General features: G+C 40.3%; 2 protein-coding genes across 4 annotated transcripts in view; one reads left to right on the plus strand and one right to left on the minus strand.

The window, feature by feature from the left end:
* vegfc (vascular endothelial growth factor c) overlaps nt 1–516 on the plus strand; it is an 18,497-nt gene extending 17,981 nt beyond the window's left edge. For all 3 annotated transcript variants that reach the window (XM_077725327.1, XM_077725329.1, XM_077725328.1), the window contains exon 9: nt 1–516. This exon is cut by the window's left edge and continues 361 nt beyond it. The gene's annotated coding sequence lies outside the window, so the exon portion shown is untranslated.
* A 647-nt stretch (nt 517–1,163) lies between these two features.
* Nucleotides 1,164–11,870, minus strand: LOC144199753 (uncharacterized). Its single transcript, XM_077721595.1, has 10 exons — nt 11,709–11,870; nt 10,376–10,521; nt 9,812–9,893; nt 9,557–9,692; nt 9,247–9,446; nt 9,018–9,154; nt 8,801–8,942; nt 8,410–8,691; nt 2,439–8,088; nt 1,164–2,319 (listed from the first exon to the last, which is right to left on the minus strand). The coding sequence occupies exons 1-10, from the start codon at nt 11,832–11,834 to the stop codon at nt 2,309–2,311; spliced, it is 6,912 nt and encodes a 2,303-aa protein (XP_077577721.1). The 5' UTR covers nt 11,835–11,870; the 3' UTR covers nt 1,164–2,308.
* Nucleotides 11,871–12,420: the final 550 nt, after the last annotated feature.

Here is a 12,420-nt window from a genome sequence, read left to right on the forward strand (position 1 = left end):
TTGCTTCCGAGCCAGCTTTGATACCTGCTGGAGCACGCACGCTGACGTCTTCCTTGAAATGGAAAGTGGAAGGCGATAATGACAGAGTGGAGATGAAATAAGATGAGGACGAGTTTGCTGCAGGCCGTGAGGTTTTCGTCAAGCGTTTGGCCTCGCGGGGACGTTGCGCCAACTTGCGTGTGAACGTGACACCGACATTTGAGCTTTTTCAACCCAATGTTTGCATTCCTACCAGCAAACCCACTTGGTGTCTTCTTTTTTAAAAATTTTAAATAGTCAATCACTTTCAAAAGGCTAATTCCAACTCTCGCTATACTGCTGTTTTACAGCATTTTCTCTTAATTTAAATGATCCCAAACAATGTACATATTTAATGTCTAAATATTTAAATGGGTATTTTGTAGTTGTAAAACACCATATTTAAGGCAACCATTCTCCCAGTCACTAATTGAATCTGTAACACTGCCAACCATCCTAATAGAATAAATGCTAATATTCTAGGGGTCAAATTCAACAATTCAACTCTTAAAGAGACGTTAAAAAACAACAACAACAACAACAACAAAACAGCATAACCAGTCTGAAATGTTTCACATTCTTTTCTGAAATACTTGTTTCCCCTCTTTAATTAAATGATTTATTGACAAATGTCTGGACATTTTTTTTTACCCCCGACAATTAATCTTTCCATGCTAATATTTGTGTAATTTTACAACACAAACAGACCTGCAGAGACATGTGGTTCGAGTGAGCCCGAGGCTACACATGGCTGTGCAGACTCATTTAAATATTGTTATTAAATATCTTCCACTGTTATGAAAGAGAACAACAAAAAGGATCGCATGAAGTTTGCTCAATCATACCAGAATTGACAGACTGCAGTATTAAAAAGTTGTAGCAAGTTGTAGTAAGTATCTTTGTAGTATAATTTCAATGAAATTAAAATTTGGTAAATTGACAACTGCATTTTTTTCTACATGCAAGTTCTCCCAGCCCATTTCTAAAAGTTTAAATGTAATTATAGTACAATACAGACTTGCTACTCAGAAGTGAAAGCTTATTTTTGCAAACTTTTTTATGCCAAAATGTAGTACTCAATTCCAGAATATTACACCACTGACCACATAACTCGGACATTTCGTATGTAATAAGCATGGACTCAGTAACTTGAAATAAGTTTTATTTTCTCCAAAAACAAATATAAACTGCGCTCCAGCAAACCGACATAAGCAAATCGATATTTTCCTAATATTTACAATATAAAAAATAAATAGAAGCTGTTGCAGCCTTCTGCAAACAGTTACAACTGTCGTACTGCAATTCATTATTTGTGGAAGGAAGCCAAATGGTTATAGCAGACAGCCCTGTTTGAGGACCATGACAAAGTCATTCTTAAATGACTTGTGCATTGGACAAACCTGCCAAAAAGTAGTATATTAAAGTTAGTAAAACAAAAGACTGCAGCCACTTGAGGTTGAGTGCACGCTGACCTCTACTGGCAGCAACGAAATCAGAGTGCAAAATACAAACAAAGCATCATTTTATGGCTTACTGACTTGGGGAGAAAAAGACTAACTATCCTCTCGGCAGTTCTGTCCGTGGTGTCAAAAGTCCGTTATTGAAACAGCTGGAAAATGTGGCTCCAGGACAGGCACTTCAGTACAAACTCTTCAGCAATTCTTTAGCCTTTAACCCACTGACTCTTTTCCAGGCTTTAACAAATATCACTTTTGCCACGTTTTTTTTTTCGCTCTGTGCATCATTTTGTAAATCCATCATGAAAAAGGGAACTAAAGCTCCTCCCGTGTTTTACAAGAACACGTACGTGCCCTGGCTCACCTTAATACTGTATTCTGAGTAATGTATTAGCAGGAATATATTAAGGAATTCATTTTCTGAAGTCAATAATGTCACAACTTAGTGCGCATCCTGTCTATATTGTGATAATTAGCCTAACTCAATTACATTTTGCCTTTGAGCAAAAACAAACAACTGGATTCTAACCATCTTGTGTTCAGCCTAAGAATCTGGCAGAAAACACAACATGCAATGGCCCACCCAACATGGGGGCTGCCTGAGAAGAAGGAAAACTGATGACAATTTACATTTGAGGTTTATTCCACAAATGTATTCATCAGAATACGGTGAATAACTAGTAGGGCGACGTAACGTAATCATGAAACAAAAAAAATGCTTTAGTTCCCCTTACAGTCCTGAAGAAATCCAAGGAATCATAATCCAACCGCAGTTCCATACATGTCCACTGGTCAAATTATTTCTTCATCCACAAAGTCCTCTTAATTTGGATTCAAGAATTCCCTGTGACACAAAGAATACCCCACAAAGTGATTTACAATTAGGACAGAGTGAGGTGGTGTCACCCCATTTACGTGAAAGTATGTATTATTTTCAAATCAGTTGAGATGTTCTGAACTCACCCTCGTCATCGGAATCGAAGCCAAAAAGTTTGGAGCAGCGCTGCATTTGGAGGTGACTTTGCAACTCCTCCGAGCTGTTGAAAGTCGTGAAGCAATTGGCACACCGTTTTCTCTGTGGAGCTGCGGCGGGGACCCAAGTCTCCTCGGGAGTCGTGTCGGGGGGCGTCTGGAACGTATTTCTTCTTTTGGGCATGGCGGTGAACCACTCATTGAGGTAAGCCGTGGGAGGTGCACGCATGTGTTTCTTCCCATACTCGGCCAGCGTGTCAATGCACAATGCAAATTTGTCTGGCTCTCGTGCTGTGGTCAACTTCAGAGAGAGAGGGTTCTTGCCACTATCCAGTCTTTTCTCACCAGTACATTTTTCCACTCGTCTAACCTTGACATGACCGCTCTTTGAAACGTCACTTTTCGATTCCGTCGCTACTTGAATGGCAGTGTTTTTATCCGGGTGAGGTCTTTTCTTAATGGCCTTTTTTGTGCCATCTTTATTTGTCTGTACGGCTTTGGCTTTCCTAACACAGACTATCTTTAACTTGGAATGGGGTCCTGGTACTGTCTCCTCACCCTGAGAAGTAGGTGTGATGGATTCCCGGCTATTACTTGTCGCTTTTAAAGGCTCCTTCGTTGATTTTTCCTTTATTTTTGACTTGGTAGAACTGGGGGCATCATTGGTTCCGTTTGGAGGTGTGTTATTTGACTTTTTCTTCAATTTCAACTGTGTAAAACTGGAGTTCTCACTTGCCACGTTGGAAAGTTCTGACTTTGCCTTTCTCTTCAAATTGGATGTAGTTGAAACGGAGCTCACACTAATCATGTTTGAAGGCTCTGCCTTTGACTCTTTCTTCAAATCGGACGAGGTTGAATCGGACGTGGTTGAATCGGACGTGGTTGAATCGGACGTGGTTGAATCGGACGTGGTTGAATCGGACGTGGTTGAATCGGACGTGGTTGAATCGAGGCCGTCACTGGTCATCTCTAAAGGTTCTGTCTTGGCTTCGCTCTTTAATGTCAACGCAGTGAAAGTGGAATCATCACTAGCTGCATTTGAATGGTCTGTCATTGACGTTTCCTTTGATTTAGACATGAGAGAACTGGAAGCATTAATTGTCTCATTTGAAAGTTCTTCTGACGTTCTTAAATTGTTCGGGGAGGAACTGAAGCTATTGCTAGTTTCGTTTGAAGGTTCTTCAATAGACTTTCTCTTCAAATCGGATTGGCTGCAACTGGAGCCATCTCTAGTCACATGTGAAGATTTTTTCGATAACACTTTCTTCAACTTCAATAAGATAGCAGTGGAGTCCTCAATAGTCAGGTTTAAATGTCCCTTCTTTGATTCGTTTTTCAATTCGGGCATGATAGAACTAGAGCCTTCCATTGTCACGTTTAAAAGTTCTTCATTTGACTTTTTCTCCAATTGAGATGTGGTACAACTGGAGCCATCCAAAGACTCATTTGAAGGTTCTTCCATTGACTCTTTAATCAATTCAGACAAGGTGGAACTGGAACCATCCATAGTCCCATTTGAGGGGTCTTCCATTGACTCTTTACCCAATTCTGATAAGGTGGAACTGGAGCCATCCATAGCCACATTTGAGGGTTCTTCATTTGACTCTATACCCAATTCAGATGTGCTGGAACTGGAACCATCCATAGCCACATTTGAAGGTTCTTTGCTTAACTTATTTTCAACATCAGGCGAGATGGTGATGCCAATGTTATTTTGACCATGAAACATCGTTTCGGATTCATTGATGTCAGTTAGCATCTTCTTCGTATCCACTGCAGCGTTAGCAGAGACACATTCAACAGGGCTATCTTGGGACAAATGTGTTTTTTCGATCTTTTCCTTATCATCCCTGGACTTTTGTGCTACAGTAGACGTTGACTTTGCAGGCTCCTTTGAAGCGGCTGACAATGCAGGTATTCTACGAGGACTTTTTCTCAGTGTAATTCTCTTCTTTTTTGCTCCCCTTGCATCAAAAGAATCTTTTTCTGTGGACGCTCTCTGCTTTTTCAAATTATGAGCACGTAATCTATAGGCACGGGCGACTGTATCTCGAGATGCCTTTCTCAGAGAAGAGTGCCTGTCTAAGGACGTCTTTTGATCAACACGATTGCTTCTGTTGTCACTCACTGACTTTTGAGATTTGGACCTACGGTCTGGCATCTTGGATATACGGCCAGTGTCGTTAGCATGCCTGTGTTTTTCATTCATTTTTACCCTGTCCGGTGGTTTATCCTTTCGACATTGATTGACTTGAACCTCAGTCGTAATTTTATCGTGCTTTTTCATTTTTGACTTTCTTGGATGACTTCTTCTTTTAGAACTTATTTCAGTTCGGGTGCGGCTAACCAGCTTTTTCTTGGCGTTATCCCTACGCGGAAAGAAGGGTAGTTGCCGTTTGGTAGGCATCATATTGGTGTTTGACGTCTGACCACTTCTCAACCTTAGATTCAAAGTACAATTGCTGGACTGTGAACTAGTAGGTTCCTTGTTGGATACATTCTTTAAAACATTTCTATGTTTAGACTGATTTCTGACTTTTTGCTTTCCTTTCACCAAAGATGTTTTTAAAGTTGGGGAAGAAGAGTCACGGACTATTTTCGCTGTCGAGTCCCGAGTTGTATGCCCCCTTAATTTACGTGTGAACTCACTCAAAATCCCTTCTGCACTAGGGGTTGTGGTTTTTACCAGCAGGCTACTAGGTTTATCGTCCACAGACTTCACTTGTTTGGTGGGTTTGGAAGTATAGTGTTCTTTTTCATGAAGATTCAGCGCCCACAGACAAATAAATAGTTTAGAACAACCAGGTAAACAGCACACTGCCTGCAGTGGACTGTGTTTTCTGGCATGGCGTCTCATTTCATTTCCAGTTTTGAATCTGGCAGTACAACCCAGATGAAGGCAAGGATGTCGAGGACTGAGCCGATGTCTTTCCACGTGATGCTGGAAATGCTCAAAGCTCCATAAGACTCTCATGCAAATACTGCATTTGTTGTGTGCTACTTTTAATGAGAGCTTAAGAGGTTTGATATCACCGTAATGATGTTCCAAAGCATGGTAGAGCAACGAAACACGATTTTTAGAAAGATCTGTCGACCACCTGCATCCATCTGCTGGACAATCCACTTTCTTCTGAGAAACCTTCTTTGTATCATTAATGACATCCTCCTCGGGACATTCAATGCGTTTCTTCTTCTGAACTGATGATGCAAATGAGTCAGTACGTTTGGGAATCACGTGATTCAATTTGCCGTTGCCTGCTTTGTCTTTAGTGACACATGGAGTGTGTGTTTTCCCGTGTAAAGCTTTTGAAGTGGTCCCTTTTATCTGGCCAAATTGAGTCTTTTTGCTAATATGTCCATTTACCTTTGCGTGACAAGATTTTCTGTCATTACACACTTTTGGCTTGTTTGTCTGTACCAAGTGACTATGGGCTGATTTTTCATTGGATCGCAAAATTCTTGATTCTGATTGTATGTGTGGCTTTGGGTGGCTAATCGAGTTATTGCAGATAGAGGCTATTCTCGGTCTCCTATTCATGTGATGGTCAGAGTGCCGGTTTGAGGCCTTAGCTTTGGCAGAAGTCTTGGGATGGTGGGAATCTTTGGTCTCTGATGTACTGTTTGATTGTGCTTTGTTAGTGGTCAACTCTTTGCTTCTTTTAAGCTTTTCAATATGATCAGACAGATGCATCATGGCCAGAAGGTCGTCTTTGAAAATGGTCCCACAAAACATACACTCATCTTTTCGGAAATGGTACATGGCATGAATTACTACGCGCCTGCCCTTGAATTCTCTCTGACAAAAAGTACAACAGGACTCTAACTTGGATTCCTCTGTTTCTATCGAATCACTGTCCTCTAAGTCATCATCTTCGATTGGACTTTCCCGATGATTGCCTTCCTCATATTCTGCTTCTGGAATCGTATGACTAGAAACATTTTTATCATTGCTCTTATCTTGAAGCGCTGATTCTTTAGTGGGAGCGTCTGCAGTTTGTTCAGGATTTTTCATATCTTGAGGAATTTCAACAGGCGGAATATGTGTGAGCGTCTCTGTAACTAAATCTGAATTGTTATTAGTATGGGTAAACGGTTTGGATTGTGCAAAGCATGTAACACCTTGGGTGTTTGCAACATGTGTTGCGATTTTAGAATGCGAAGAAAGTTCTTTTGGGTGTTGCTGATGTACGTTCAAAGCGGCTGTACTTGGAAGAGACACATGATGTGAAGAATCAGGGTTTTGGCTTGAAAATGTGCTAGTAACTGGCGAGGTGTCTTCAGTACCTTCTATTTGACTACATCCAGTTTGGGAAAACTCAATAGAAGCAGTAGATGGCTGCTCTATGACCTTGTAAACTGCTGGGCTTTGTGACGTTGAAGAGAGTTCTAGAGACTTGACAGTGGTATTGACTTTGTCTGTGCTTAGAGAGGGAGCAGCTTCATCAACAGTTGGAGTTTCTGCTCCTTTTACTGATTCATCATCAAGAACCCCTTCTACAATCTTTTCTAAGCATTCTTTTGCTGATAACTGTAAAACGGTATTTGGTGGTTCTGGATGTTTTGTTGCAACTGCATCCTTAGAGTTCAAAGCATCACTTGTCTCATCATTGGCTTTCTCACAAAGCACCATTTGTATTTCTTTGGGAGGACTTGCAAGTGCCGAAGAGCGGGTGATTGTTGATACAGACCCATGAGTACTCGCACCATTACCCTTTCCTTTGGGCCTGCGAGCATAACAGTGCAAAAGCTGCACAAGCATAGTTGCATCCCTTGCTCGAAGAATGACCTCTTTTCCATGGCACACCTTCACTTGATGGGAAGGTTCAGGAATTTTCAGTGTTGGTTTATAAAAGAGCATTGGAATACACACTTTCTGTCTGTTGTATTCTTCATTAAATGTTCCACTCAGCTCATTATCTGGTAGTGACAGCTCCAGAACTACGTGAGGAACAGAAGCAGGTTCTACCGTGTCCAGAGGAAATCCTTTCTCCTGTTTGGTTCTCGAGTTTTCAGGACTCTTGGGCTGTGTGCCGAGTTTGAGTTGACCACATTCTCTCTCTCTCTTCAAGGCAGACGACTGATGTACCTTTTGGTGCCTCAAACCACGCCCCCTAAACTTGGAATCTTGTGGACCACCCGAATCTTCCAGTAGCCATTTGGGTTTTTGAATTCTCCGTTTCGGGGGATCTTTTTCAGATAAACGGGTAACCCTTCTAAATTGCCCAGAAGCTATGTCATGTATCCTGTCAACCTGCCAAAATGAACGTCTCAAAGGTTGACCTGATGCTTCCTTTGTACATCGTGATCTGTGGTTGCCCCTTTTTTTCCCATTATTGCTATCATTCAGGCCTGTTTTGCCTTGGCCCAATTTCAGTCTTTCAGGTTTGTCTTCACTAATCATTTCTTTTTGTCTGCCATTATTATGATGAGGGTTTTTTACTGTTCTTTTGTCATCTTCTCCTGTTGATGTGCTATCCACAAAAGAAAACCCTTTGGCACAGTAGTTTGCAATCCATGTTTCCCCCACAAGTTCTTCTAGAGCAGCATCAACTACTTTCTCCCTCATCAGTTTCAAACAGTTGGTCCGCAGAGCAATGAGGTTCCAAAACTCTGGATCGAAGTAAAGGTCCTTCTTCAAGACCTGCGAATAAAATACATTAACATATGGAATTATTTTATTAGATCAATTTTATTTTTATTTATTTTTTGCTGAAGTTAAAGTTGAAATAAATGTTCGATAAAAAAATCTTATTTTTTCATCAATAAATGTATTTTTAAACTGGTTAGTATTGAACACTGGTCTCAGTTAAAAACAGAAATGTCTAGTAAATATATCCTCGGATATTTCTACACTTGCAATGAATGCAAGATGTCACAAAAGTGCATAATAAACGAACAGCGATGGAAAATAAATGTTTTCACAAAGCTTTTAAATATTGCAGTATATATTGCAATGTTTTACCTGCAGTGTTTCGAATCGAATTTCATTCCTGATTCGGATGGGTTCTACATGGTAGTCTTGGTCTGGAAGCATATATAGCAAATAAACCATCTTGTAGGCTTCCACGGTACGTTCCATGAAGAAGACGAGGAGTGCGCATGCCCGACACACTTCTAGATCATTTGGGAGCAGCCCAGCAATTGTTTTATAGATAAGCAACTTGGTCGTAGTGTCATTGGGTGGACAAGATTTCAAGGCATTTTCACAAAGTTCCACGCAAAACTGGATCCCGGCTTCACCCAGCTGGCAAGAAAAGAAAAAGAAAGAATAGCTTTGAAATGACATATGAAAAAGTATCTCAACTTTGCTTTGGAACAAAAAATGTGTACATTCTGAGCCGTATTATTCTCACCTCTTGTACTACGACTTTGATGAACGGGAAGATTGAGTTAATATTCGTGGCAGACAACATTAGCTGGCGACATTCCTCGAGAAAAGCATGCTTGGAAGTATTCAGTCGATCGTGCAGTTTACTCCACACAAAAATGAGCTCCCTGATCGAGAACAAAGGAGGGCAAGGTTAGGATATCATAAAAGAGGACATTTTCATTCAAATGACATTTACTGACCATAAATAGTACATTTCTCCTCTGCAGAGTTGTTGGGATAGGAACATTTGGCAGAGGGCTAACAGCAATTCATTTGGTTCCTCATATTCTAAACTACAGATGATGTGCACTGCATCTTTACCATTTAGGCAAGCAACCTGGAAAATAAAATAAAAAAACAACTAATCCAGGCACCGCTAAATTGCATCTGAGAAGAAATAAAATGTGTCGCTTTATTCGTTCCACCCACCTCTTGAAGCAGCTGATGGCGTTCAGTCTTGTAAAGCCACGTGAGGTAGACCTGGAGGAAGAACAAGTGTTTCCCTGCCGTCGGATGACGAATACAACACCTGGCCAGGGCTAAAGCCTCGCTGACCCGCTCACAAGATATAAGGTAGCGCACCCGTAGTGCCAAGAACACTGGCAGTTCAGAGTTGAGGAACCTGTCCACTGAGAAAAAGATTTCACAATTAAAATCAACATCCTTCCCTGCTTTTAATACATTTGTAAGTGACAAAAACAAACATCGTAACATTGTAACAACATGAAATATTGCCTACCTTCATTCCGAGGCAAATTAGAGTCACTGAGTATTTCCTTCAAAGTTGTACTGACCCAAGCACCTCCTGCAAGAACTAAAGGCTCAACTTGAAGTAAGTGAACATTCTGATACCTTGCAAGGGAAATAATATATTCCTAAAAAGACAGGCAAAGAATGTATTTAGTACATGAGGAGAAACTATCAGAAACGTGACATTAGATTATTTATTATTTGCTGTAGACTGCTATTGCTTTTTTTTGCTAAGAGTACTCACCTGAATTTTAACAGTGAAATGTTTCAATGGTTCTTTGTGGAAGTCTTGTTCATCAAAGAAAAGCAATACTTCAAAAACACTCCTATAGAAAGAAAAAAACAAGATGTACTTCAAGAGAATATGGTATCAAGAATTTCTACATTTTGGAAGGAACAGTAGATCTCAAATGGACCTACCTTGAAATGGCACAATTCTAATCCCAACCCAATCAAGTAATATTGTCTCTAATCCCAGCGAAAAAAAAGACAAATTAAACTGGTGCCATGAATGAAATCAAGTGAGGTGTCAATTAAATCTGACCCCAATTCCCCTTTTCATTCACCTTAAATCTGAGGTCTTCTTAAAAAAATGCACCATAATAAGAATTTTAGAAAAAGAAAGCTGGAATAGGCTCCAGCACCCCCCACTACTCTATTGATAATAAAGCGGTTCAGAAAATAAAATGAGACAACAAACTGTGCAGGCAAATCCTTCAGTAGGAAACGCAGTCTTCATTTGAGCAGAGTGAATCACTTAAGTTTATATGTAAAGAAAGGCACCCGGTTTGCGGATCCCTGGACTTACAAGGCCAAACTACTAAGCGTGTGAAGCACATGATCGCAGCTTGGTGTGAAGGAGGATGAGCCCCGAGTGAAATAGCACAGGGCTTTGTCGAGAATCCTCAGCCGAGGCAATGGGGTCTTCCAGCGAGAAGTGTACTCTTCCACAAGCTGCATGGACATAAAGAGAAATATGGGCAACTGGTCAAGACGATGAATTATCTTTCCCTTTCATTGTGCATTCTTTTATTAAAGTCCGAAAAGTACAGTGAATCATTTTTGGAATTTTTTTGGATTTTTAAAAACTTTTTGTGAGATTCTCTGGTGTGCCGTGATATAGCTTTTAACTTTGTACTATCAACAGTCCTGCAATATTTGTGACATGTTTTAGCCAAGATGGTGCACACAATGCAAGCCTTTGTGAAATCTATAAACAACAACTCATCAATTTCATTTAAAGGTATTTTTGGTGGAATATTTATTTGTTCCTTCACTATATTTGAATGAAGTGCGCCATAGGTTGTTGTTAATTGTTTATAATAACCTTGAATGTACCCTGTTTAAAGCATAATTCTAATATTCTGCTCCAATAAGGTGATCGAGACACTTTTCATCATTCTTTAAAACCATAAAAATAATAATAACGAAAAAAAACATTGCAATTTACATTGCCATTGGCGGTTATAGATGACATCTAATTGTTAGTGGAACTGTCAACCATCCAGGTTCAAAAGAATTAGACATCAACTGCTATAAAAGCACCGAACGAGTGCTTCAAGGCAATTAAGGTTGGTAAACACTTAAGTAAGGTCCTAATTTCGTACATTTCTTATCGTGTATAATTCTTGTAATTGGAATACAAGCGCTCTTCTGATATGACGTTGGTAATAACGACAGTAACAAGTTTGCCTCATAACAGGATGATCATTTGGAGACAAGTATTGGAAATGAAACTAGCAGCTCGCGGTCGCAGAAAATGAAATGGCAGATGACAAAACACTCCCAGTTGTAGAGCACAGTAAACGTTTATTTAACGATCGGACCAAGTTTACTGACCAATTCGTGCTAGCATGTACAGCCGTTACCTTAGCAGGCTATCATCACCAAAAACAGTCGCTGCCAAAATAATATTGAACTTAAACGATCTTTTCACTTTATACTGTCGTGACTTCAATGTGTATAATGTGTATTATTACACATAATGTTCAATGATAATGACTTATTTCCTCAGTGGCGAAAATTCACAATGATTACGGCTCAGGCTAGCTCTCCATTTCTGGGGGAGGGGAGTAAGCTAACATAAATGCGAAAAGCTTCGACAACCAAATCTGTAAGCGATGCACGCTACGACTGCCTACCTTGCAAAGATCTGAACAGAAGCTTCTGCTGTCCGATCGCAAATCGTCACTTGAAAGGGAGTTTATCAACGACTGTAATTGTTTTTCGAGATCCTCCAAGTCGGGTAAAGTGTCCTCCTCCGCCATACTAGCTGCTTAGGCTGGCTCGTAGCAGCCCGTCAAGCAAAAGCTACACAACACACATCGCCGAGTTCTGATTGGCTACTACGAGGAAAAGGAGAGCGTTTGATTGGTGACCCGACGTGCACCGATGTGAGCTTGTCAGGGCGGATAACAAGTTTCACACGCCACGCCAAAAAAAAGGAAAAAAACGGCGTTGTGTAAGCTTAAACAACATATCCATTGAATGTCCCCACAATGTGTAATGCTGGACAACACAGGCTGTTTGTATACTCAGAATTTATAATTCATCGCCAGCCCTCACAGATAATAAGATGTATTTGACGTGTATTCCTGTCGACGGCAGTGAATGATACTACCCTTTTTATTATTTGTTGAATTGTTTTTTTCAAAATGTACAAATATTTTTTAAAGTTATTTTTCTCATTCCATTAATCTTATATTGCAATTAGCTGGCAACCAATTCATGGTGTACCCTGCCTGATTTTGGGTGGGAAAGGCTCCAGCACCCAACGAACCTTCTGATGAGGAGGAGCTCAGAAAATAAATAAATGCATGGCTGGATGTCATGTATTGCCACACACAAAATGGC

This window comes from Stigmatopora nigra, chromosome 1 (genome assembly GCF_051989575.1).
Source record: "Stigmatopora nigra isolate UIUO_SnigA chromosome 1, RoL_Snig_1.1, whole genome shotgun sequence".
Classification (NCBI taxonomy): Eukaryota; Metazoa; Chordata; class Actinopteri; order Syngnathiformes; family Syngnathidae; genus Stigmatopora; species Stigmatopora nigra.